General features: G+C 45.2%; 1 protein-coding gene across 1 annotated transcript in view; it reads right to left on the bottom strand.

Moving 5' to 3' along the window:
- The window catches only part of VPS36 (vacuolar protein sorting 36 homolog), a 75,762-nt gene that overhangs the window by 39,472 nt on the left and 9,638 nt on the right, over nucleotides 1-26,652 (bottom strand). Inside the window, exons 3-6 of the mRNA XM_040340343.1 lie at nucleotides 25,820-25,890; nucleotides 19,759-19,873; nucleotides 9,526-9,615; nucleotides 64-150 (exon numbers count right to left, since the gene is read on the bottom strand). Of these exons, the coding sequence (XP_040196277.1) occupies nucleotides 64-150; nucleotides 9,526-9,615; nucleotides 19,759-19,873; nucleotides 25,820-25,890 (363 nt within the window). The remainder of the gene's footprint in view (nucleotides 1-63; nucleotides 151-9,525; nucleotides 9,616-19,758; nucleotides 19,874-25,819; nucleotides 25,891-26,652) is intronic.

The following is a 26,652-nucleotide window of genomic DNA, read 5'->3' as shown; positions in this document are numbered from 1 at the left end:
CCAGTGAGTGACAAGTCCTAGATCACCAGGGCGGACTCTGAGAAGGGTCAGTGGAACACTAACCTCGGAAATGTTTTTGTCAGTCTCCTTTCTTTTCTCTTCCAGCTTTCTCTCAATGCCAACAATCCCAACCGCTTTTATTCTTCCAGCCTGTGTAGGAGAAAAAGAGGAAGGAACATGAAACCATTCTTAGGAGAGAACAGAATTTTATGAAAGAAATAATTATGACTTACAGGATGTAAATATGCATTGACCAGCTGCCTGAGCATTGTTCATAGTGCTGTAAACAGTGCAGCAGCTCACAATGGAAACCTCAATGCTACTTGTATAGTGGGGGAAGAGGGGCAGACATTGAGAAACAACAAACAATCTAGGGTGCAATTCAAAAAAGAATTCCGCATGCGATATGAAGGTCACGTGACTAATTTTTCAGAAACATCGGATGACATAATGAGAGTAAATTGGTCAAAGTAAAATATTGAATGCAAAATAAATAAATACATCGTTAACCACTAAGTCCAGGTCTTTTCTGACACTTTTTGTTTACAAGTAAAAATCTGTATTTTTTTTGCTAGAAAATTACCCACCCAAAAAATAAAAACGGTTTGAAAAAAACGCTGTGCAGATACCGTATGACATATATATATATATATATATATATATATAAAAATGTATTAGTGGATGTCCTAGAGGGGAAAAAAATGGTGGTTGTTGCAATTTTTTTTATGTCATACGGTATCTGCACAGCGTTTTTTCAAACCGTTTTTTTGTATAAAATACATTTTATAAAATTTTAATGCCAAAAAATTAATAAAGTTATAACCCATTTTTTTTTTTGTATAAAAAAAGATGCGACACCAAGTAAATAGATACCTGACATGTTACACTTTAAAATTGTGCATGCTCATGGAATGACGACAAACTACAATACCTAAAAATCTGCATAGGCGATGCTTCAAACAAAGTTACAAAGGAGGTCTAGAGCTAGATTTTTTGCTCTTGCTAAAACGTTTGCGATGATACGTGTCCCTAATTTTATATATTAGAATATATATATATATATATATATATATATATATATATATATATATATATATATTATATTTTTTATATATTATATTATATTATATACACACACACACACACACACACCTACTGCGCATGCGCGACTCGCGCTGCGCAATGCCACTGGTCCCTGCTGTCTTCTGGGAACCGTGCATCTCCCAGAAGGCAGCGGGGGGGGGGGGGCGGACGTGGTGTAAACTCCCGCAGATAATGCGCGTGTCTATGCCTGGAAGTGGGTGCAAATACCAGGTATCTGTTCCCCCCTTAAAAGTGCCAAATGTGACACCGGAGGGGGGGGAGGAATCTGGACAGCGGAGGTTCAATTTTTGTGTGGACCTCCGCTTTAAAGGTCAACATTGAAGTCCATGGCCCTCAAGTTGCATGAAAGTCGGAGCAAAGTAGTGCATTAACTACTTTGAAGTCGCTGCAACTTTAAGTCGCACATTTATGAATGGTTATCATTGGAAAACATGGGGAACCACTTGCCATGTGACTTTGATGTACAAAGTTGCAGAACAAAATCGCACAATATATGCGTGCGATGCCTTACTGAGATGTCTCCTCTGCCCTTAACATTATCAAATCATACCAAGATTGGTCTGATCCTATGCCTGTACAAGCTAGTAACAGCTTAATAAAAGACGGGAACCAGAAGTGACAAATTACTCGACACTTCCAGTGCCTGATGAACCCTATGGTAAGCTGGCTTCAGTTCTGGGCTCTCCAGTGGAGTGAGAGGGGGGGGCAGGGAACTACCCCTCCTGGTGCCTTTAAAAGTGATCTAGCAGCTAATTAGCCACATGAATCACTTTTACAACATAGAGAGTCGCCTGCAAAAAAAATAACGAGTTGATGCGGCTGCAGGCATCAGCCCGGTATAAGCTTGCGAACTGGCGATGTACATGTACGACAGTCCGCAAGTGGTTAAAGGCAATTCACTAAAGCACACACATCAGTTAATTATCACCTGGCAGTAGGCAGTCGATATTTTAGCAATATACAAAATAACACAAACTAACAATGAGGGGTACTCTGCACTGCACAGTTAAATAAAAGTATACAATGTACCAATGTGGAAATGTTCTGCCCTGAGCTCAGGAATGACAATAAATGATAACATTTCACTAGAGGGAGATTGTTCTGTGAATGAAAATATTCACATTATTTCTGTGCGCTTTCATTTACAGAACGATCTTCCGCTGGTGCAGTGTATGAACGCGGAAAAAAACGAATTGCGACAAAAATAATGCTAAATTCAAGTGATATATAGTGCAGAACATAAAAAATGTAATGCATCTGAACCACAACGAATGTTAGATTTGAATTTCACATCACTTATGTTCGATTTAGCTGTACATTGTCAATCACTATATTTATAAGCACTTTTCTGGATGTTTTAAAAATTTTTCTTATTGGTTCTTTGTAAGCCTGTGCTACCGAAATAGAAAACATGTGAAAAATTGTCATATATGTACTGCATGTGTTTTTTTTTATTTATTTTTTTTACCCTGAAACACATTTTAGAAGAGATCAGAAGAGAGTTTAACAATAAAATCAGTCTGTATATGCAGTAAACAAAAGCACCACTCACTGTGGTACCTAAGGGGTTAATCCACCTCATTGCGTTATTAGGCTATTTGATCTCGTCTTCTCTGATCCTCCCCTCCAACAGTCCCCAGTCCATCTCCTGATAGTACAGAGCCTTGGTGGCACTCTGAACATGCTCAGTTTGGTATATATATATATATATATATATATATATATATATATATATATATATATATATATATATATATATTACACGCACACACATGGGGAGGGTGCATGTGATCAGCACAGGGTCAATCAGCATTGTCCAGATAGAAGGTCAGGGGTCATGCAGCCTCAAAGACCAGTCAGAGGAGAATGAAAACTCCTCCTACAAGCTTTGTAACGGTCACCACTGTTTATGACCTTCCATCAACCCACGACAGCTTATCGACACTCCAACCAACAGGCAGACCCGATCCATTCCATAGGAATTCCCTCAATAACGAGACTGACAAGCTCTGTTACTGCGTCAAAATATGAACTAACTTTTAATGGTTTCTTCTCAGCTTTTTATGCAGAACAAGGCATGAAAGGAACAATCAACTCCCCACCCACACATCACACCGTGGGGGGCTTCAATCACATTCTTTGAGCTAATTACTAAACATTCTAGACATCTCGGCGCCGGGCTATAATTATCATGACCTAATCACTGCACGTTCCTTCATTAACAGAACTCAAACAAAACACCATCACACAATGATCTCTTCTCAATCCACATTCCTAGGCAGACGTTCTGTCTCCGCATACAGCTTGACACCTATTCACACCTCTGAGCATCAATAGGCTTTAAACTGTGTTATCACACAATTAAAGGCCTTTCAAGAGCCAGCCTTATTTAACATGTTAACAGTATTCACAGAGAGATGAGTCATAGAATATTCTTTGCAGGCATTAAGGAATATACTGTAGATCACTGTCCACGCCAAAACAATCCAACATGTGTCCCCCATCTCCTGGCTCAATCTGTGCCCAAAAGTCACTCCTGTTACAAGCTTTAATCTGGCATTGATATAAGTTCCAAGATTGCTATATACTGCTGATGAGAAAAGGTATTTATCAGTTTATATTTACTAAATAATTGCATTTCCATGTGCTTTGTACTGAGGGAGACCAGATATAGTGGATGCAGGGTCCTGGGTTTAGTAACACTTTAAAAGCAGTCTTCTTTAGGTGCTTCAGAGAATACTTTTCCAAGGCACTGTACCAGATCAAAATGTAGGTACTTGCACTAGTTGCATTAAAAAAACTAAAATAATAATGTTAATTTGCATATGTGAGTCTTTACCGTACCAAGAAAGTCCGAAAGTTGCCTCAAATTTCCTGCCATTTTTTTCTTAAAAATAATAATGTAATGGATTTCTTGTTTAATATCTAGCTGCATTTATTTTTGACCTCTTTATATGCTCGGAGTTCAGCTTTAACATTTTATCAAAGTCGCAAACTACAAGGGCTTTATAGATTAGGAGTGGCTGCAACCAAGTAACTTGTTGGTACCTCTACAAATGAAATCTTCACGCAGTTTATTGTATATCAAGAATTCTACTTTACTTATGTCCCACAGGTTTGATGAGTCACAGACAAACAAGTGCCAACTATGTATCCTCAGGAATCCTTCCTTTACATTAAAAACAAAAGGCCAGAAAAAAACAAGCTTGTAAAACTGAAGCAGGCTTTTTACAGGTGTGATCGCACATAAGCTATCTGACACGGTACGAGAACAGTGAGCAATCAGATGTTATCATGTGATATACTGATTCTCCAATCAAGAAAACCACAGGAAATGGAAAGATCCATGTCCTCCTAGCATTTTGGAAGCTATTGATTTAACTAATATCCACTACACGTATGAGAGGATAATGGCTGTGTCAATGTTTACCTTACCTAAACACGTAATCTCTTGGGCCCCTTGGAAAAAATGGTACGAAAATAACACGTAGCCATTGATACTCATGACTTTCCTATGAAGGGTTGTTGCTTTTATTTCCCATTAAGTATTCTGCGACCTATTGTGTCGCTTATAATAGATACTAAATTTGGGTTACCTTGTTGTTCTTTTCCTGTATTTATAACAGAAGCTTCATATTGCGCTCGTCTTGATTTTCAATGTGCTAAACGACATGTAATGATTCTCCAAGCTGAGTTCGATATATATTATATTTAATAAATTAATTACTTGCTTACTCGACTGGTCTTCCATCTTGACTACCTACTGAATTTGTCTAATCTTATGTATAAAAAAAAAAAAAAAAGAAAACCACAGGAAAATGTATCCAGGTAAATCATTTAGCAGTTTTGCACTGCTCTCTTCCTCTTTTCACAGGCTCCACTGATAGCAGCGGAAATGATTGGGTCTTGCTGCCATCACTCAAACCCTGTAAGTAGGGACATGGCTGAGATATGCCGTATGCGTCTATGGACGCACACAGCTCAGCTCGGGAGCATGCACACACACACACACACACACGAGTGCCCCTACAGCACATGGCTTGCAAACAGTGGCAGTGCGTCGATAGTGGGCGCAGGAGCGCCGCCCCCTCTCTCCTGCACCATCCATGAAGTCAACAATACATAGATTCATGCATTGCATGAATCTATATATTGTCGCTGGCGCCGCTGCCACCCACTATTCAGATGGCTGGCCCCCTGGTGAGCGCCGGCCATCTGAATAACAGCAGTTGGTTGGCTTTGGAAGTGTCTATCAGAGCCAGCAGCTCTGATAGAGCTCTTAGGCTGTAATCGGAAAGCCTAACAGGCTTCCAAATAAGTAACCAGGGGACGCACAGGGTGTGCGTTCCCTGTTTAACACTTACACGCGTCTCAGCCAATCAGGTTCACCGGGTCTGGTTACCGGTAACCTGATTGGCTGAAGCGACATTTAGGGCCAGTGGAGGCTGGAGGGAGGATCTGGTGACATTTTACAGGGCAAACTGGTGGTTTTTGAGGGGGCAATCTGGCGGCATTTTACAGGGCAAACTGGTGGTTTTTGAGGGGGCAATCTGGCGGCATTTTACAGGGCAAACTGGTGGTTTTTGAGGGGGAAATCTGGCGGCATTTTACAGGGCAAACTGGTGGTTTTTGAGGGGGCAAACTGGTGGTTTTTGAGGGGGCAAACTGGTGTTTTTTGAGGGGGCAAACTGGCGGCAATTGATGGCATGGCACAGTGGCTGCGTTTGATGGCATGGCACAGTGGCTGCGTTTGATGGCATGGCACAGTGGCTGCGTTTGATGGCATGGCACAGTGGCTGCTTTTGATAGCATGGCACAGTGAGGCTGTGTCATGGACCTTGAGATATTAAAATGTTTCTACTTGACATCTGTTACACAGGAGAGGGACATTCAATGCAAAGCTTTTGAAATGCTAAGTGGAACCAGCTTAGGAAATACCTTTTATTGAGTTCTGCAGGTTAAGAGCGGGTGTCGGAGCCGGTCCGTCTGGCTATAATTGGGGATTGAAGGTTAATTTAATCTATTATGTATGTTTTAAGATGTATGTGTTTACGCTAAAGGACTTTGTATTGTTCTAAAGGTTAGAAGCCTGTCAGCTGTATTGAATTAGCATTCTATTGTCTAAAGCAATGTAACCTCTCAGAGGTAGTAATTAAGTAGACCGGGTTATTGTGTATATTGATTACCCCCTGGGGCTTCTGTCTCAATACACAAGTCTTTCTATCCAAGCTATTGGACCAATCCCTGTTGACAATTTCAAGTCCTCATTTGCATGGTCAAGGAGGACTTGAGTGAAGACTGGATATACTTTACAATTGACCAATAGGAAAGCGGTTGTTGGGAGTGGGATGTTCCAAAATTCTGTATAAAAGTGTGCTGTGTACTTGAAAATAAAGAGTCCTGTTGGAACTTACATACAGCCTGCCTGGTGTTTGTTCTTAATGGGTCCGAATGGCACATAGCTGTAATTCGGATCCCGGAACCTTGGATGACGGGACCATCAGACGTTGCAATCTGCAATCTGATCCAATAGAAGCAGAGGAGTGTCGGGAGAGCAGGACCTGGGCGAGGAAGGATCTCGTCACATTGGTTGGCAGCGGTGGGATTTGCTCTCCAGTTACTGGGACAACTCCAAACCACCACCATGAATGACCAGCTATGCAGCCTGTAGGAGAACCATGCTAAAAGACTTGCTTGAGAGCCGTGGAGGGACCGGTGGGAAGAACAAGGCCACCCTGATCATTGCGCTAGCCGAGATGGATCAGAGGGATGGTGATGCAGGACCCCGGTCAGTTGAAGACTTGTTCCAGCAGCGAGTTCAACAACGGTTGGCATTATATGGTGCTAACCCATCAGAGACGGCCATACAGAATACCCTTAGAGACCTCCAGCTGCAGGAACAGAGAGAACGAGAGTGGCAACAGAGAGAACGAGAGTGGCAGCAGAGAGCACGAGAGCGGCAACAGAGAGAACGAGAACGGCAACAGAGAGAACGAGAGCGGCAACATGAGCTGGAAATCGCCTACAAACAGCTGCTAGACTCCGCTCAGCAGCAGGATGGGGCTCCCTTTGCCTGGGACTATGAGGAAATATCAGCTGACAACGCTGAAATCCTGGCTGATGAATCAGCAGTGGAAAAACGGGAGCTTGCCATTCCCAAAGCAGAAGTGCTGGCAACAGGGCAGAGTGCCTCTGGCATCTGCCCAGCATCAGAAAAAGAGGTGGATCCGGAGAGTCTGAGAGAGGATCTGCGTGAGCTGTTGCCCCAACAGCAGATATCCCCACCGGGAGTAGAGGAAGCAATTCTCCCTCCCCAGCAATTGGACACTACCCCAATGTTCATCCCCCCAGCAGAAGTGCTGGCAACAGGGCAGAGTGCTAGCCATCTCTGCCCAGCACCGGGACCAACTGTGGAGTTCCAGGGAGCCGGGGCGGTTGGCCCCCCTCCCCAGCAACAAGCTGAGGTGGTAAAGCTCGTACTCCCAGCTGAATCACTGGCAGCAGGACAGGATGCTACTGGCTGCTGCACACAACTACAGCTTGAGCGGATATCGGTGGATGGGACTGTGGTCCCCACTCACAGCAACCCAGCGGAAGAGCTGGCAACAGAGCAGAGTGCCCCGGGCCTCTGCTCTCAACTAACAGAAGAGGGGGTTCCTGTGGTAGTGGATGGGACTCCGATCTCCACGGACACAACCCCAGAACATGGTGCGGCACTGAGACAGGAGGATGTCGGCTTTGCTTTGCAAGCACCGGGGGATTTTTACCTAGCCTCAGTGGATGGGACTGCAGTCTCCACTGGTATACCCCAGGAATGGTGGCCAGTTGGCCCAGATTCCCAACGGCATGATGAACTGAGCCCAGCCACCCTGTCTTCTCTCCAGCGGCTGAAAGGACTCCAGGGAGAAGGGCCAGTCCAGGCCTCTCCCCAGCGGCAGGCGTGTTCTCAGAGAGGCAGAGATTGGCTGGGTGAGTAATGCTCTGTTTGGGACAAGTTATCTGGGGTACTGGGTGGGTACCGGAATTGGGGTCTCTCCCAGTGTTAGTCTCCTGCCAAAGGGGGTGATGTGTGACAGACCTAGCCGGGACAGGGGCTTTTGGAGAGGACTGAATGTGAGCCTCTTGCCGTCCGATTATGGGCCAGGACCTCAAAACAGGAAGGCAGATGGGTCATCCCAGCAGACAGTCCTGGAACTTTAAGACTATTTTCCCAACATCCTCGAGTTGACCCGTTTGGGTCCCACTGCGGCTGTTGGACTGTTTCCCAGGGGAAGTAATGTCATGGACCTTGAGATATTAAAATGTTTCTACTTGACATCTGTTACACAGGAGAGGGACATTCAATGCAAGGCTTTTGAAATGCTAAGTGGAACCAGCTTAGGAAATACCTTTTATTGAGTTCTGCAGGTTAAGAGCGGGTGTCGGAGCCGGTCCGTCTGGCTATAATTGGGGATTGAAGGTTAATTTAATCTATTATGTATGTTTTAAGATGTATGTGTTTACGCTAAAGGACTTTGTATTGTTCTAAAGGTTAGAAGCCTGTCAGCTGTATTGAATTAGCATTCTATTGTCTAAAGCAATGTAACCTCTCAGAGGTAGTAATTAAGTAGACCGGGTTATTGTGTACATTGATTACCCCCTGGGGCTTCTGTCTCAATACACAAGTCTTTCTATCCAAGCTATTGGACCAATCCCTGTTGACAATTTCAAGTCCTCATTTGCATGGTCAAGGAGGACTTGAGTGAAGACTGGATATACTTTACAATTGACCAATAGGAAAGCGGTTGTTGGGAGTGGGATGTTCCAAAATTCTGTATAAAAGTGTGCTGTGTACTTGAAAATAAAGAGTCCTGTTGGAACTTACATACAGCCTGCCTGGTGTTTGTTCTTAATGGGTCCGAATGGCACATAGCTGTAATTCGGATCCCGGAACCTTGGATGACTGGACCATCAGACGTTGCAATCTGCAAGCTGACTCACTGGTAGCAGAGGAGTGTCGGGAGAGCAGAACCGGGCGAGAAAGGATCTCGTCACAGGCTGCAATTGTTTTTGTTTGTTTTTTCGTTTGTTATCGCCCCCCCAAAAAATTTGGAGCACCAGCCGCCACTGCTTGCAAAGGGGAAACTCAGAGAAGGGGGACGAGCAGATAAAGCCGCTGGGGGACAAAAAAAAAAAAGAGAAGGTAAGCCACTTGCACGGAGCATAAGCATAATTTTTGTTTAATTTTAATGAAAAAACAAAAACACAGGTTTAGTATCCAACTCTGGATATATACTTTTTCTGGAGCCAGGAATGTAGCAGCACAATACAAAAGTAGGCAAAAAACTTATTGCAACCAATATACGTCCTCAACAGTTCCAGTAGAAGGACTTGAAGACTAAAAGGAATGTGGAGGATGTGGAAGAGACAGACAGACTTTACCTGTGGGCCTTTGTTCATCTGAATAGAGGGCGAGGGTGATGTCCTTTCCCATCTTCTCTGTGTTAACTCCTCTGACAGTCGTCGATTGAACTAAATACGAGACCAATAGTACATGTTAATGCCCTGACTCTGAGGCTAATTATTCTATTAACAGACACTGCTAACACAGGGAGAATACAGAATTGTCATATAGATTTTTCTTTATTTTTTTTTCACAACATTTTTCAATTAACAAGTTATTTCTCTCACATGGCATATGCATACTTACAACTACACCCAAAACACATTCTGCTACTCCTGAGTATGGTGATACCACATGTGTGGGACTTTTACACAGCCTGGCCACATAGAGAGGCCCAACATGCAGGGAGCACCTTCAGGCGTTCTAGGGACATAAAGTACGGTACACATAATTTCCTGACAACTTATAACACTTTTGAAGGCACACAAAATGACCCCGTTTTGGAAAGAAAACACCCCCAATGTATATTCTATGAGCCATAATGAGTTTTTTTTTCCATAAGTTTTTGGGAAATGTGGAAAGAAAATTAAAACGCATTTTTCTATACATTTTTATGGCACTGACGGGCGCTGATGAGGGATAGGGTGGCACTAATGAGCACTTACTGATGGGCACTAATAGGCACTTTAGTGGCACTGTAGAGCACATATGTGGCACTGATAGGGGATTGCTGGGCACTGCTGGGGCACAGATGGGCACTTGGAAAAGAAAAAAAACTCATACAGCCTCACGCTACAGCTTCTTCCTCCTCTCCTCACAGAACCGGATATGGCGCCAATTTGTTGACAGTGATCACTCCACCATTGGACGGAGCGATCACGTGGTAAAGGGCCGCTGGGATTGGCCTTTTACCCCGATCCGTGACGCGATGCGTTCTCGGGACACTTGTGGACACTCCCATGTGTGCGCCTGATTCTGGGAGGACGTCATGTGTGCCCTCCCAGAATTATCCGACCACGCTGTAGCCATCATTCGGCTATGGCCCGGTCGGCAAGTGGTTGTGAACCCTTCACCATTTTATCTGCAGTCTTTTCTTCTTTACATCAGTTCAAAGTGCCACAATAAAGAGATTTTTAATACAGCTTACCTGTAAAATCTTTTTCTTGGAGTACATCACGGGACACAGAGCGGCATTCATTACTATATGGGTTATATGGAGTACCTTCAGGTGTAGACACTGGCAATCTTCAAACAGGAAATGCCCCTCCCTATATAACCCCCTCCCATAGGAGGAGTACCTCAGTTTTGTAGCAAGCAGTATGCCTCCCAAAATGGTCCTCAAAAAGAGGGGTGGGAGCTCTGTGTCCCGTGATGTACTCCAAGAAAAAGATTTTACAGGTAAGCTGTATTAAAAATCTCTTTTTCTTTATCGTTACATCACGGGACACAGAGCGGCATTCATTACTATATGGGATGTCCCAAAGCAATGCTTACAATGAGGGGAGGGAGAACATCTCCAAGACAAAAGGATTTAATTTAGAGATATACTCAAATCATAATAAATCCAACTTATTTGAGAAAAATAATCTTAAATTTTAAATTTAACTCAAAAAAAGAGGAGCCCCCGGGATCCGAGGGTCTCAAACTGCAGCTTGCAGCACTGCCTGCCCGAAGGCAGTATCAGTATTCCTTCTTACGTCCAACTTGTAGAATTTTGTGAATGTGTGGACAGAAGACCAGGTTGCCGCCTTGCAAACTTGAGCCATAGAGATCTGGTGGTGTGCTGCCCAGGAGGCGCCCATGGCTCTAGTAGAATGAGCCTTTAATGATACTGGAGGAGGCAACCCTTTCAAGCCGTAGGCCTGAGTGATTAATTGCTTGATCCACCTAGAAATGGTGGACTTTGCAGCTGCCTGCCCCTTCTTGGGCCCATCCGGTAGAATAAACAGCACATCTGTTTTTCGGATCTTCTCTGTAGCTTTAAGATAGGCCTTCATGGCCCTGACAATATCCAAGGTATGCAGCAACCCTTCCTTTCTGGAAGTAGGTTTAGGGAAGAAGGATGGTAATACCAAATCCTGGTTCAAATGAAAACTGGATATGACCTTCGGTAGGAAGGAAGGATGAGGGCGGAGAACGACCTTGTCCTTATGAAATATAAGATATGGTTCCTTACAGGATAAGGCTGCCAGTTCCGAAACTCTTCTTGCGGAAACTATGGCAACCAAAAATACCAACTTCCTTGTCAGTAGAACCAAAGGAACTTCAGCCAACGGCTCAAACGGTTGTTTCTGTAAACTTGACAGGACAAGATTTAAATCCCACGGAGAAAGCGGGGATTTAACTGGAGGTTTAATACGTAAGACCCCTTGAAGGAAGGTCTTAACCAGCGAGTGGGTGGCCAGCGGCCGCTGAAACCACACTGACAGAGCAGAAATCTGTCCTTTGATTGTGCTTAATGCCAATCCTTTATCCACTCCTAGCTGGAGAAAACTTAAAACTCTATCAATGGTGAATTTGCGAGGAAGCCATAGCTTGGACTCACACCAGCCTACATAGGCCTTCCAGACCCTGTGATAAATCACCCTAGAGACCGGTTTCCTGGCTCTGATTAGGGTAGAGATTACCTTCTGAGACAGACCTCTACCCCTGAGAATCAAGGATTCAGCTTCCAGGCCGTCAAATTTAGATGCCGTAAGGCAGGGTGGAGGATCGGACCTTGCGATAGCAGGTCTGGCCTTAGAGGCAGAGTCCAAGGGTTTCCCACTACCATCCTTAGGATTAGTGAGTACCATGCCCTTCTGGGCCATGCTGGAGCTACCAGGATGACTGGTATGCGCTCCACCCTGATCCTGCGCAGCAGGCGGGGTAGTAACTGGAGCGGGGGAAACGCATAAAGAAGTTTGAACTGATGCCAAGGGCAAACCAGAGCATCGGTTCCGCAGGCCATCAGATCCCTTGACCGGGACATGAACCTGTCTAGCTTCTTGTTGAGTCTCGATGCCATGATATCCACGTCCGGCACTCCCCATCTTTGGCAGAGTGCTTGAAAGACCTGTGGATGCAGAGACCATTCCCCCGGCCATAGAGTCTGGCGGCTTAAGAAGTCCGCCTGAAAGTTGTCCACTCCGGGAATGTATATTGCCGATATGCAGGGCACATGAGCCTCTGCCCATAGGAGAATCAAGCTCACTTCTCTCTGAGCGGCCTGACTCCTGGTTCCCCCTTGGTGATTTATGTATGCCACTGCCGTGGCATTGTCTGATTGAATTCTCACCGGGAACCCCTGCAATTTCGACGTCCAAGCCCTGAGGGCTAGTCGAACAGCTCTGAGCTCCAAGATGTTGATGGGTAACAGCTTCTCTGGCTTTGCCCAAATACCTTGGCGAGTGGAACCCTCCACAATTGCTCCCCAGCCCGTCAGGCTGGCGTCTGTGGTCACTATCTTCCAAGCCACTGGGCTGAAAGACCTTCCCTTCAGTAGGTTCTGAGGGTCTAACCACCAACACAGACTTTGCCGGATTCTTGATGAGAGTGGCAACGGGATATCCAAGGCCTGTGGCCTTCTGCTCCATGCTGACAGGATGGCTGCCTGCAGGATGCGAGTGTGGCTCTGGGCGTATGGCACCGCCTCGAAGGTAGCCACCATCTTGCCTAGTAGTCTCATACATAGGCGAATAGTCGGTTCTTTCTTGCTTAGAACCAGTAGGATTAACACCTTGATGGCTTCGACCTTCCTCAGAGGTAGGAACACTCTTTGTTGTTCTGTGTCTAATCTCATGCCGAGATATTCCAATTGCCTTGTGGGCTGGAATGCTGACTTTTCCCGGTTTAGGACCCAGCCGAACCTCTCGAGGTATTGGACCGTGAGGGCCACTGCTCGCTCCAAGCCGGGAGACGAGTGGTCTATGACTAGGAGGTCGTCCAGGTATGCTAGGATCGTGACCCCTTGAATCCTTAGCTTGGCTAGGATTGGAGCTAGAACCTTCGTGAACACGCGGGGGGCCGTAGCCAACCCGAAGGGAAGCGCCACGAATTGGAAATGACGCGAAGCCACCATAAAGCGTAGATATCTTTGATGTGGCTGATAAATTGGAACATGAAGGTAGGCATCCTTTATGTCTATGGACGCCATGAAGTCGTCCTTTTGGAGTGTGGCAGCTGCTGACCGCACGGATTCCATCCGAAATGAGCGGACTTTTAAGTATGCATTTACCATCTTTAGGTCCAAAATTGGCCTGACATCTCCATTGGGCTTTGGGATGATGAATAGGTTGGAGTAGAAACCCAGTCCCTGTTCCAGGACTGGTACCTCTACTATTACTTCCTGGGAAAGTAGATGATCTAGAGCCGATCTTAATGCGGCTCCTTTCTCCAGATCGTTTGGAGTCCTCGACTCCTGGAAATGAGGAGGAGGAAACCTTAGGAACTCTAGCTTGTAGCCTGTGGCCACGGAAGACCGTACCCACTCGTCGGGAATGCTGGCTTCCCAAATCTCCGAAAAGAGTCGCAGCCTTCCCCCCACCTTCGTGGGTGGGGGCGCCCCTTCATAAGGTAGACTTGGGGGCTGGTTTTGCTGGTTTGCGAAACCACTGCCTCTTGCCTCTAACAGCCTGTCTTTGTGATCTGCTGTTGAAGCCGAAGTTTGTTCTTGCAGGGGGCCGTCGATACTGCTTGGCATTAGAGGGCCCCTGTCCAGGGGAGGACTGTCGTTTAAACGCAGGCCCCTGAACCTTCTTCTTAGTTGGCAAGAGAGTACTCTTGCCGTTTGAAATGGTCTGAATGTATTTATCTAGGTCTTCTCCGAAGAGCCGACCTCCATGGAAGGGGAACCCTACCAGGAGCTTCTTGCATGGGGGCTCAGCCTCCCAGCTTTTTAACCATAAGAGTCTTCTCATATGGATAAGGGATAACGATAAACGTGACGCTTGCTGGATAGAATCCTTGATAGCGTCTACCGTAAAACAAATGGCCTTAGGGACATCCGAAAATTCTTCTGCCTGCTCGGCAGGAATAAGTTCAAGCATTTGCTTAAATTGATCCGATAAAGCTTGAGCGACTCCAATCGCAGCCACGGCTGGCTGTACTACTGCCCCTGCAGCAGTGAAGGAGTTTTTAAGTAGTGCTTCCAAGCGTTTATCAACTGGATCCTTGAAAACCTGTATGTTTTCTACAGGGCATGTTAACGATTTGTTAACACATGAGATGGCTGCGTCTACTGCAGGAGAAGCCCATCTCTTGGAAAACTTTTCTTCCATAGGATACAAGACAGAAAATTTCTTAGGTGGTAAGAAAACCTTGTCTGGTTTGTTCCAATCTTGGAACAAGACTCCCTCCAATAGAGGATGGATCGGAAACACCGCCCTGCTTTGAGGCGCCCTCAGTGAGCCCAAAGCTGAAACCGTCGATACCTGGAGATCTGGTATAGGCAGGTTGAATGCCTTATGGACCAAGTCCGTCAAGTCTTGAATCCACCAGCTCTCCCTCAGGGAGACTGCCCCAGACTCCTCTGTATCCGGATCATCGATCCCTGAACCTACTTGGTCCTTGTCCAAGAGGTCGTCCAATTCCCCAGAGGAAAGGACCTCCTCTTCCGAGGGTCCGCGCACGGGTGACGGAGATCTATTCCGCTTACTACCCCGCATAGCTGCGGCTATCATCTTTCCCATGCTTTTCTGCATCTCATTTAAAGAGGTAAGTAACACCTCCTCCGTGACCATCTTAGGATTGGGTTGACTCGCGTCAGCTCCAGCCCCCGATTCCGATGGCCCAACGGCTCCCAGTGGGGAAAGCAGCGGCATAGCTCTATCCGAGACCTCAGACCCTGTGGGGGAATCCCCACCTTTTGTACCCTCTGATTTGTTCTTTGATGCCATGGTACAATACCGAGGTACACCTGCTACTTATTGGTACCTGGGACTTATAAATAGTTAAATGCCCAAACACCTGTTTGGGGAATAAAAAATGTTTCCTCTTCCCCAGATGACACTTTTTTTTTTTTTTTTTTTTAAAAGAAAAAAACTTCTTTTCCTTTTTTTTTTCTTTCAATCTAGGCAAGAAAAAACATTCTATCCCCCTGAGTAGTATTGCCAAAGAAAAGACTATGAGATGGAAAAGAAAAAACAGCCTATTCCTAGGCTAAACCACAATCTTCTGAAGACTGTAGTATTCTTTCTGGCCACTGTGTGTCCTCAGCGCCCCGTGCTTCACTCCAGTCCTTCCTCCCTCAAACCATAGTATTGAATGAGCTGTGGTATCCAAGGAAGGGCCGCCCCTTCCTTAAATCACTGACCCGCCCTTCCCCCCCCAGCTAAAACGGCGCCAAATGCGCCTATAAACACGTGCACGCGCGCCGCGCGCGTGCCCGCCGACGGGGGGGGTGTATGGGAGGAAGGGCCTCTCTGTTCCTGCAGCCGCAGGCCTGGAACACACGAGGAGGACAGCGTTCTGCCTGCCTTGCAGGCATGAGGAAGAGGACTGGATAGAGCATCGCCTGGAGGCTTGCAGGTAAGCATAGCTCTCTGACACACACATACATTGTACACAAAAGGCCCCACTCACAGCTTTTCCAATACTACCAGGGAGGTCACTTTTTTAAGGGGAATAACAACATATAGAGCCATCCTATCTTCATGATATGTGACTGGTTTGCCAGATGCAATGCATAACTTTTAGGCATGTCCCCTGTGACCTCCCAGAAAAAACTTGCTAAGAGCCAAGTTCCGCAAGTTTTCCCCTTACTTACCTGCTCCATGCCGCAGGACTTTGCAAAGCAAGAGGCCCAATCTTCCCCCATCTCCGTGGGGATGTCTAGACCTTCAGGCCCTGGGAACCTTCTTCTTCCATGAAGGATCCACTGTCCTGGGCCCATACAGCACCCTGGCAAACAGAAAACATTAGGCGCCCAAAGGTTTTCTAAGTTCTGGGCCCAGGGTCCAGCTCTCTTAAAAAGAAAGCATTATGGGCTATACCCCAAGGGTTTGGGGTCCGGTTACTGACCACTTTAGCGCTCAGGCTTTTTTGGACAGAACCGGTAGCTCACCTAATCCCAAGGATGCGGAGGCAAGCTAAACCATGACTAACACCTAAGACACTGGCGTAAAAACTGAGGTACTCCTCCTATGGGAGGGGGTTATATAGGGAGGGGCATTTCCTGTTTGAAGATTGCCAGTGTCTACACCTGAAGGTACTCCATATAACCCATATAGTAATGAATGCCGCTCTGTGTCCCGTGATGTAACGATAAAGAAAAATAGTTAGTCAGGCTGAAAAAAGACACAAGTCCATCTAGTTCAACAAATAAAAAGGGAAAAAAAACATACAATCCCATATACACAATCCTATACCCACAGCATGATCCAATTTGCTCCAGCAGGGGGAAAAAAAATCCTTCCTGACCCCCCAAGAGGCAATTGGAATTTCCCCCGGATCAACTTTACCTATAAATGTTAGTACCCAGTTATATTATGTACATTTAGGAAAGAATCCAGGCCTTTTTTAAAGCAATCTACAAAGCTGAACAGAACCACCTCTAGAGGGAGTCTATTCCACATTATCTCTTACTGGGAAGACAACTTTCCGTATTTGGAGATTAAATCTCTTTTCCTCCAGATGTAAAGAGTACCCCCTTGTCCTCTGATAAACTTAAAAGCGGAGTTCCAGTAGTTTTTGTGTTTATTAACAGTCAGCAGCTACAAAAAGTGTAGCTGCTGACTGGTAATAAACACACACTGCCCTGTCCCATGATCCAGCTACCCAAACCCTCGGTTTTCTCCCTCACCTCTCCCTGGCATTACAAGTGTGGGCACCCAGGTGTGACCGTTTGTGGCACCAGAGCCAGGTGTGCATGCACAGGTCATGCTGCGTCTCCTCAATGCCCAGGCCATCTTCTGGGACCAGTGACGTGTCCCAGAAGATTGCAGGGAGGGAGGGGGAGAGGAGAACTTCCACTCAAGTTACCTAGGCGGCCCGATCAGAAGTGCTAAGGGAGTGAGAAGTGCTTAGAGTGGAACTTTGTTTTAAAGTGAATAACTCAACGCCAAGTTCATTACATGGACTACTTATGTATTTATACAGGGTGATCATATGTCCCCTTAATCTTCTCAAGAGTGAATAAATCCAGTTCCTCTAATCTTTCTTCATAGCTGAGTTCCATTAACCTTTACTCTCTGAATTCTGTCTTTTAACCAGTTTTCTATCCATTTACAAACAGATATTTCCAATCCTGTAGACTTTACCTTACATATGAGCCGTGTTTGGGAAACTGTATCGAATGCTTTTGCAAAATCCAAGTATACCACGTCCACAGCCACGCCTCTGTCCAGGGTTTTACCTACCTCTTCATAAAAGGAAATCAGGTTTGTCTGACAACTTCTGTCTTTCATAAATCCATGCTGTCTGTTGCTAATAGTTTTTTCCAGCAAGAACTCATCCATGTGGTCTTTTATTAAACGTTCCAGTATCTTCCCAACTATAGAAGTTAAACTAACAGGTCTATAGTTACTTGGTAAAGACTTTGTTCCCTTTTTAAATATGGGCACTACTTGGTCCTACGCCAATCCAGTGATACCATTTTAGTCATTAACGAGTCCCTAAAAATTACATACAATGGTTTTGAAATGACAGAGCTCAATTCTTTTAGGATCCGTGGGTAGATGCCATCTGGTCCAGGTGCTTTATCCACCTTTATTCTGTCTAAATATTTCTGGACCATATCACTTTTGAGTCATTGTGTATCATTTGGGGCTGTGTCACTCCCACCTCTATTATGGACATGAGCTCCCCCAAGCTCCTTTGAATAAATTTATACAGCTTGTCTGAGCTTTAAGAAAGCAAGGGACGAGGAGCTGAAATTACACTCTGCAGACCTCAGTGGGGAAATCTCTGAGAACTGAATGGAGGGGAAGGTGAGCCAGTAAAAAAAGCATGGGAGGCGGGGCCAAGTTGTGCTCTGTGTATGAATGGGCAACGTCCATTCACGGGAGCAAGCCTTCTCAAGTCCCTCCCTAGCAAGAGGCTTGCTATTGGGTGCACTCAGCAGGGGGGGGGGGGGGAGCCAGGTCCAAAAGAGAGAATCTGGGTTGGTCTGTGCAAAGTCATCGCACAGAGCAGGTACCGTATTTAACGGGGTATAGCGCGCTCCCGCGTATAGCGCGCACCCCTAAAGTTGCCCGAATTCCTGTGGAAAAAAGATTTTTTGTACTTACAGTTTTGGTGTCTTGCGCGGCGTCCATCGGCGGCCTCGTCGGGTCCGGCGTCCGTCTGCGGCTTCGGGTGTCCTCTTCGTCGGGTCCGGCGTCCTCGCATCCTCCCCGCTCGTTTCCCGCGCCGAGTTTGAACACTGCGCCGACATATACCGAGCGCAGTACACTCGTGTATCGTCGGGCAGGCTCGGCAATTCTCGCGCTGACGTCCTGTACGCTCAGGACGTCAGCGCGAGAGGCGCCGAGACTGCCCGAAGATACACGAGTGTACTGCGCTCGGTATATGCCGGCGCAGTATTCAAACTCGGCGCGGGAAAGCGGGTATCGGCGTATACCGCGCACCCACGATTTTGCCCTGATTTTCAGGACAAAATAGTGCGCGGTATACGCCGATAAATACGGTAAGTATAAGGCCCCGTACTCACGACCAAACATGTCTGCTGAAACTGGTCCGCAGACCAGTTTCAGCAGACATGTTTGGCCGTGTGTTGGCCCGAGCGGACCATTTTCGGGCGGATCGGACAGGTTTCCAGCGGACAACTGTTTCCTGGACTTGCTTTAAAACAGTCCGCTGGAAACCTGTCCGGCCGGACATGTACGGTCGTCTGTACAGACCTACCGTACATGTCCTGCCGCCCGCCATCCCTCGCATGCGTCGATTGACTTCGACGCATGCGTGGAAGCATTTTAAAAGCAGGCCGCCCACGTCGCCGCGTCATTGTCGCGGCGACACCGCGTCATCGACGCGGCGACACCGCGGACACGCCCCGCGTATTGTTTACGTGCGGACTTCTGTTCGATGGTGTGTATAGCCATCGAACAGAAGTCCCCGGGCAGTCCCCGGCCAGACATGTCCGATGGAAACGGTCTGCAGACCGTTTTCATCGGACATGTCCTGCCGTGAGTACAAGGCCTGACATGTTTGTTATTTAAGAAAAAAAATACAACCTTTAGAATCACTTTAACAAATATTCAACAAAAGTTATAAGGCAAGCTAAATATACTATAGTAAAACGAAATAAGGAAGAGAGAAAAACATAGAAAACAATCAGAACATGTAATATTTACCTCAATTTGACCGTGTTCTCTAAATGAAAGCTTGACGTAAGAGTAGCGGCTAGTTTGGTACGGTCCAGGTTCTTTGTTTGGAGAAGGTGGATGGAGATGTACAACAATTTTGGCACTGCAAGCACAGATAACATACACATTTAATGAGGAACTCAGATGGCACTATTGCATTTAAAGCCCAAAGCCACAATTTTTATAATGATAAAATATAAACAGCACTTGTGAACATACTATTTGTAGACATTTTCTGACACAGCTAATCGTAATGAATATAAAGACGCTCTGTGTCCAAAGGCGAGCGCATACATAGATCGCACACACATATGCAAGAGGTGTTAAATACTGTAGTTTGTCACCATTCCATGAGTGTGCACAATTTTAAAGCGGAACATGTTCGGTATCTATTTACTCAACGTAACATCAATATGCGTTTTGCAAGTGGTTTACTGGGGTTAGGGCTGAAGTTGTCAGCCATAATCCCGGTATTTTTTTTTCAGCCAGCAACTGGCTTTCTCATGAAAGCAGTCCGGGCGGCTAATTAGCTGCTGAATCGCTTTTCGAAGCAGCTGGAGCGTTCTTACCTTCCTTCCGCCACTCCCTAGTGTTTCTCAGGCTTACCGTCTTTACCCGCGCGCCCAAAAAAACGATCCGATGGGTCACAAGACTAGCCATAGAGTTTACCAGAGACCAGAACGTCTTTTATCACCTCTATGAAGAACCTGAGTGACGCCATGACATCACGTCCGGTCTAGGGCCGAAGCAAACTTTTTTAAAGCAAAAGATAATTTTTTTTTGATCTTTTGCTTTTAAAGGGGTCTAAAGGTAGATGTTTTTTCACCTTAATGCATTAAGGTGAAAAAACATCCGAGCATTAGTGCCCCCCCCCCGAGCCCCCCTTTACTTACCTGACCCCTCGAAAGTCCCCCACCGTGAACGCACAGGTTTCTGGGCCGGCTTCTCGGCTCATTCATTGGTTGATTGAAAGCAGCACAGCCATTGGCTAGCGCTGCTGTCAATCATATACAATGACCCGGCGCGCAGAGGGACAGTGCCGAGTGATACAGCCGGCGGCCATAGCTGCTCACTGTATCACAGGAGCGCGCCCGCAAGGACTTTCCACCAATGCTCGCTTGAAGGTGAAAAGTTCTTGCGGGGGGGGGCCGAGACAGCCGAGGGACCCCAGAAGACCAGGTTCGGAGCCACTGTGTGCAAAACGAGCTGCACAGTGAAGGTAAGTATAACATGTTTGTTATTTTATTTATTTTTTAAAAGAAGCTTTAGTGTTCCTTTAAAGGTAGAGTAGAGATATGGGATCTTATTGACCCCAGATCTCTTCATAAAGAGGACCTGTCATTCCTTATTTCTATTACAAGGTATGTTTACATTCCTTGTAATAGGAATAAAAGTGGTAATAAAATATCTAAGTAAAAAAAATCTAAAGCACCCCCCATTCCGCCGTGCTCACACGCAAAAGCGAACGCATACAATAGTTGCGCAAATATATGCATAAAAGGTGATCACACCACACGTGAGGTATTGCTACGAATGTTAGAGCAATAATTCTAGCCTAAGGCCTCCTCTGTAACTCTAAACAGTTAACCTGTAAGAAATGTATATGGAGATATTTAAAGCGGAGTTCCAACCACAATTAGCATTTTTTAAATGTATGTCCTTTCATCCTGCGTTTTTATAATATAAATCTGGTCACTTACTATTTTACAATCTGCCGCCGATCTGCATAGATATTCAAAAAAAGATAGTTTATAAAACTATGTCCACACCGTTGTCATTTTGCTTGAGGGCAATGTGAAGCCTACAGGCACTTACTTCCTGGAAGTCTTAAGTGATAATTGGGTAGCGCACTGCATCCTGGGAAATGATGACACACAATTCCCATGAGCATTAGAGGGAGATGATGTCAGAATCCTAGGTGGATTCAAAGGCAGATTTCGTGGGACCGCATAGCAACAGGCATTTCCAGATGAGTAAAAAAAATAAAATTTTTTTTTTTTTTTTAGTCGTAAGCTAGAGTTTAAAGCAAAATAGTTTTTTTGATGGAACCTTCACTTTAAATGTTATAGTTTTATAAACTACAGCAATTGCAGTTTGCACATTCCGCTACATGTCTCTATACAGGATATTCTACTTGCTAAAATAAGATCACTATTCTCAGCTAGTGTCCCTATATTTACATTATATGGTGAGCTCTCTGGGGACCAAGAGCTGAAATATTCACACGGAAACAGGCTGACGTGTGCCAGACACAGATAGCAGATAAATTAAGCCTTTGATAGTCTAAAAGCAGCTCATGGAAAAATATAGATCATTAAACATATTGCCACTGTCATCAGCCAGGACAACATGGGGAAGAGGGATATAACTTTTATACTGGAAAAATTAAAGACTTATTTATGATCATAAAACAAAAAAAAAATTAAATAAAAATAAAAAATGAATATTAGCCAAGATTATGTGAATCGTGTTCATCTAGCACACTATACACAAAGATGGAAGTTTAGCCAAACTGAACCTAATGTGTAAAAATGTCCGAAAGGTCGTTTCTTGTTGCCTCCACAATGGCGCTCACTTTTCTATTTCCAGTGCAATATGGAGAATAAAAAGGGATAACGCGATCAGCTGACACAAGAATCTTTCCTCCATCTAAGTCTCAAACAAGTGGCCAGGTGTATTTGTATCTGTAACGGAATGACCCGGGACACCCAGAGACTTTGTAAGGATGAGGGGTACTCCGGTACCGGCGTCACCAAGGAGTCTTATGTCTAGGGTCACCTTATGTCCGATAGGGCCATAGGGTGACTGAGAAATTATGTCCTAAATTACAGGACAGGGGACATCACTGATAGTTCATATTGCAGGATTTTGAGATACTGCAAGATGTTGGTTAATTGTGACCCAACCAGTCAATAGTGACTCATTCTATGATTAGCCCTGACTAGTGACATGCTAATTGAGTTGGGCTCCTGGAAGACCTTTCATTGTGTGATACTTTCAATGAGATTGAAGCCCCCACGGTGTGATGTGTGGGTGGGGAGTTGATTGTTCCTTTAATGCCTTGTACTGTATATAAGACTGAAAAAAAACATTAAAAGTTAGTTCATATTTTGACGCAGTAACAGAGCTTGTCAGTCTCGTTATTGAGGGAATTCTTATGGAATGGATCGGGTCTGCCTGTTGGTTGGAGTGTCGATAAGCTGTCGTGGGTTGATGCAAGGTCATAAACGGTAGTGACCGTTACAGTATCTACCACCTCCATGCTTGCTTATGTGGAGAAAAGATGTTTAGGGGGGAAGGGGGATGCCAGACTTTGAGAGAGGGCTGGAAGCCAAGCTTTGGGTGTCTCTAGATGTTGGAATCGAAGGACCAGAGAACTGAACGTGTTTGACAGTCAGAGAGTAAGATGACTTAGCAGTCTGCTCCCTAGGTTTCTTCTGCTGGAGAAGACGGGTGCTCTTGCCCACCAGTAACATCCTTAATGATGTTACCAAGAGCTGGTCTGGAAAGACAATGCAACTAGAAGGCCATGTAGATCAAGTGCTCCTTGCACAAAGGTTCTGCCAGCCCAGCACTTTGGCCAAACTGTCCTACACATATGTACTGACATAAGGCACATGCAAGAGATGAGACAGGAGGCTTCCAGCAAACTGGCACAGCTAATACTTCATCCATCTGCTCCATAAATTCAATAAGCCACAGTGGCTAGTCCTCTTAATAGATTTAGACTGGTCAGACAGTGTTTGACAAAGCAAAGCCACAGCAGGACCCACCAGCAATAAAAGGCTTCCAACTGCTTATCGGATGGATCCTTTATAGGAAGATGTAGATATAGGCCCCGATTCATGTAGAAGCGCGCATCTTTATGCGGGCGTAACGTATCCTAATTACGTTACGCCTTCCGCAACTTTGAGAGGCAAGTGCAGTATTCTCAAAGCAAAGTTGCGGCGGCGTAGCGTAAATAGGCCGGCGTAAGCCCGCCTAATTCAAATGTGGAAGATGTGGGCGTGTATTATGTAAATGTATGGTGACCCCGCGTAAATGACGCTTTCTCCGAACGGCGCATGCGCCGTCTGTGAAAGTATCCCAGTGTGCATGCTCCAAATTAACCCGCAAAAAGCCAATGCTTTCGACGTGAACGTAAATTACGCACAGCCCTATTCGCAAACGACTTACACAAACGACGTAATCGACGGAAAATTCGTACATTGGTACGCCTCATCTACGCCTCATATAGCAGGGGTAACTTTACGTTGGGAAAAGCCTAACGTAAATGGCGTATCTGTAATGCAAAAGGCCGGGCGTACGTTCGTGAATTGGCGTATCTAGCTGATTTACATATTTCTAGGGGTAAATCAGCGTACACGCCCCTAGCGGCCAGCGTAAATATGCAGTTAAGATACGACGGCGTAGGAGACTTACGCTGGTCGTATCTTATACAAATTCTGGCGTATCCGATTCTTTGAATCAGGCGCCAAGATACGACGGCTCAGACTCAGAGTTACGACGGCGTATCTGGAGATACGCCGGCGTAACTCGTACGAGAATTTGGTCAATAGAGAGCACCTGGTTTAGGCAAGACACAGCTCGATCCACAGTAGGAAAAAAAAAAATTCTGAACAAAAACTCTTAGGCCATGTGGGTCAAGTGCTTCTTGCACAAAGGTTCTGCAACCCAGCCAAACAGTCTTACACATATGCACCGACATGAGGCACATGGGGGAGAAGAGACAGGAGGCTTCCAGCAAACAGTCACAGCTAAAATGTCACCCATCTGCTCCATACATTCAATAAACAGGGGATCAACCACAGTGGCTAGATATCTCAAGAGATGTGGACCAGTCAGACATGGTTTGACAAAGCCAAGTCCCAGCAAGAAAGGGCCTTCAACTGCTTATCACATGGATCCTTATGTTACCATTCGGATAAGTAGTTATGTGTGAACAGTAGCACCACCTGTCATTATTTGTAAAAATCTGACAGCTGCCACTGGTCGCACACGCGTGTGCAAGCAGCGTTTACAACCGCAGGCATGAATCCACCAATTTGTGCTGGCAGGCGTCTGAATGTAGCCTTAATTTCCCACAACTGAGCGCAAAAAAGGACATGGGATATCCCATTTTCCAAAGGTTGAAGGGAGTCACTATGGTCAAACCAATGCATCATTGTGTGATCTTCAACAGTATCTCTGCCCCTTTACAGTGGAACCTCAGATTGCGAGTAACGCGGTTTACAAGCATTTCCCAATACAAGCAATTTCTTTTTTTTTTTTTTAACCCTGACTTGCTTTGCGAGTGTTGTCTTGCAAGATGAGCAGAATTCAAGCTGCTGGGATGTGCAGTACCGCATTTGACCAGATGTGCGGGGGGGAGACTGTGACGCTCAGAGACACTCGGTTCTCCCCCGCACCTCTGACCACATGCGGTACTGCATACACCAGCGCCCCCGCACCTCTGGCCACATACAGTATTGCATAGACCTGCAGTGGCTGTGAAACAGATTATCTGAGTTTCCTATGGTGAAACGCGCTTTGTTGAAATACAAGTGCTTTGGATTACAAGCATGCTTCTGGAACTAGTTATGCTCGTAATCCAAGGTACTACTGTACTAGTAAGCTGTACTGCCTGATATACTTACAAAAAACAACCACTTGTGGATCAGTAATGGTAATACTCGGTCAGGTTACCAAATTCACTAGCAGAGTGCCAAATGTGACCCTGTCTGATCACACATATACACTGATTTACTAAATTAGTCATATATGTTGACCGTTAAAGTGAATTCTCCCTTTACAAAGTGATTTTTCACATAGTGAATTAGGTGAAACAGTAAAATTGACTTTACAAAAGTATACCCAATCATAAACAAGGTATATATATATATTTATTTATATATTTGCTTACACATGATTGGAAGATTAAAGTCGGCACAACTTAATTTCATTCTCTTTGGAGAGAAAATTCACTTTGAAAGTCAAAATGCTCGATCTACTCCTTTAGTAAATTTATCCGCATTACTGTAAAATATAAAATGCAACATGAAACACCTACCTTTTTCCAATGCCTCCTGCCTGCTCTTCTGTAAACACAATTTGGGAAAGAGGAATTGCAATACAGAATTCCTAAAAAAAAGAGAAATAATACATTAAATTTACTAAGTACCAACGTCAATTACCACTTTGCACATGGCACTTGCCTGTCCAAAAGGACTACTATAATCTGTTAGCTGGAGTTTTAAATCTGAATGTGGGGTGCTGGCTTTTGAGCCTTGGTAACACCCCAATATCTTGACATTTAAATCATCAAAGTTTACCACAACTCCCTCCTCCCTGCGACTCCTATATTCCACAACATGCACTGGTAAGGTGGCCACACACATGGGAAATGATCAATCAATTCAATGCAACTAAAATTACTGAGATTAATAAAAAATCTCAACCCAAGTCCCTCCATTTGATTGATTTGGTTAGTTCTCAATCTGTGGCGACTGGCTCTCAATCTGGCTGTGGCAGAATGTTGTTGATTGCGTCTGATTGATTGATTATCTGCATGTGTCCGAAGAACTGATTGTAACTCAGATCGATTAAGTGATTGCGTTTAATAGACCATATACAGTCATAATACGATAGATCTTATTTTTGCCTGATAATTTCAGCCACTCGCAACAATGGCGTGCAACACTTTCTTGTGATCATTTGGACCTAATCAATCACATATCACTATGTGTAGGACTATATTTTAATCGGCTATATGCTTCCATGTATTGATTGCTTTCTTTGCACTCTGAGTCGCTGGCTTTACTCTTATTGACATGTATTGAGGCTGTCACGTCCCTTTTTGCCTGAATAACATGTACCAGCAGTCTAGGGGGGCCTCTCTATACA

The sequence above is a fragment of the Rana temporaria genome, chromosome 2 (assembly GCF_905171775.1).
Source record: "Rana temporaria chromosome 2, aRanTem1.1, whole genome shotgun sequence".
NCBI classification, from domain to species: domain Eukaryota; kingdom Metazoa; phylum Chordata; class Amphibia; order Anura; family Ranidae; genus Rana; species Rana temporaria.
Note: the sequence above shows the minus strand (reverse complement) of the source record. Positions and strands in the feature narration are given on the sequence as shown.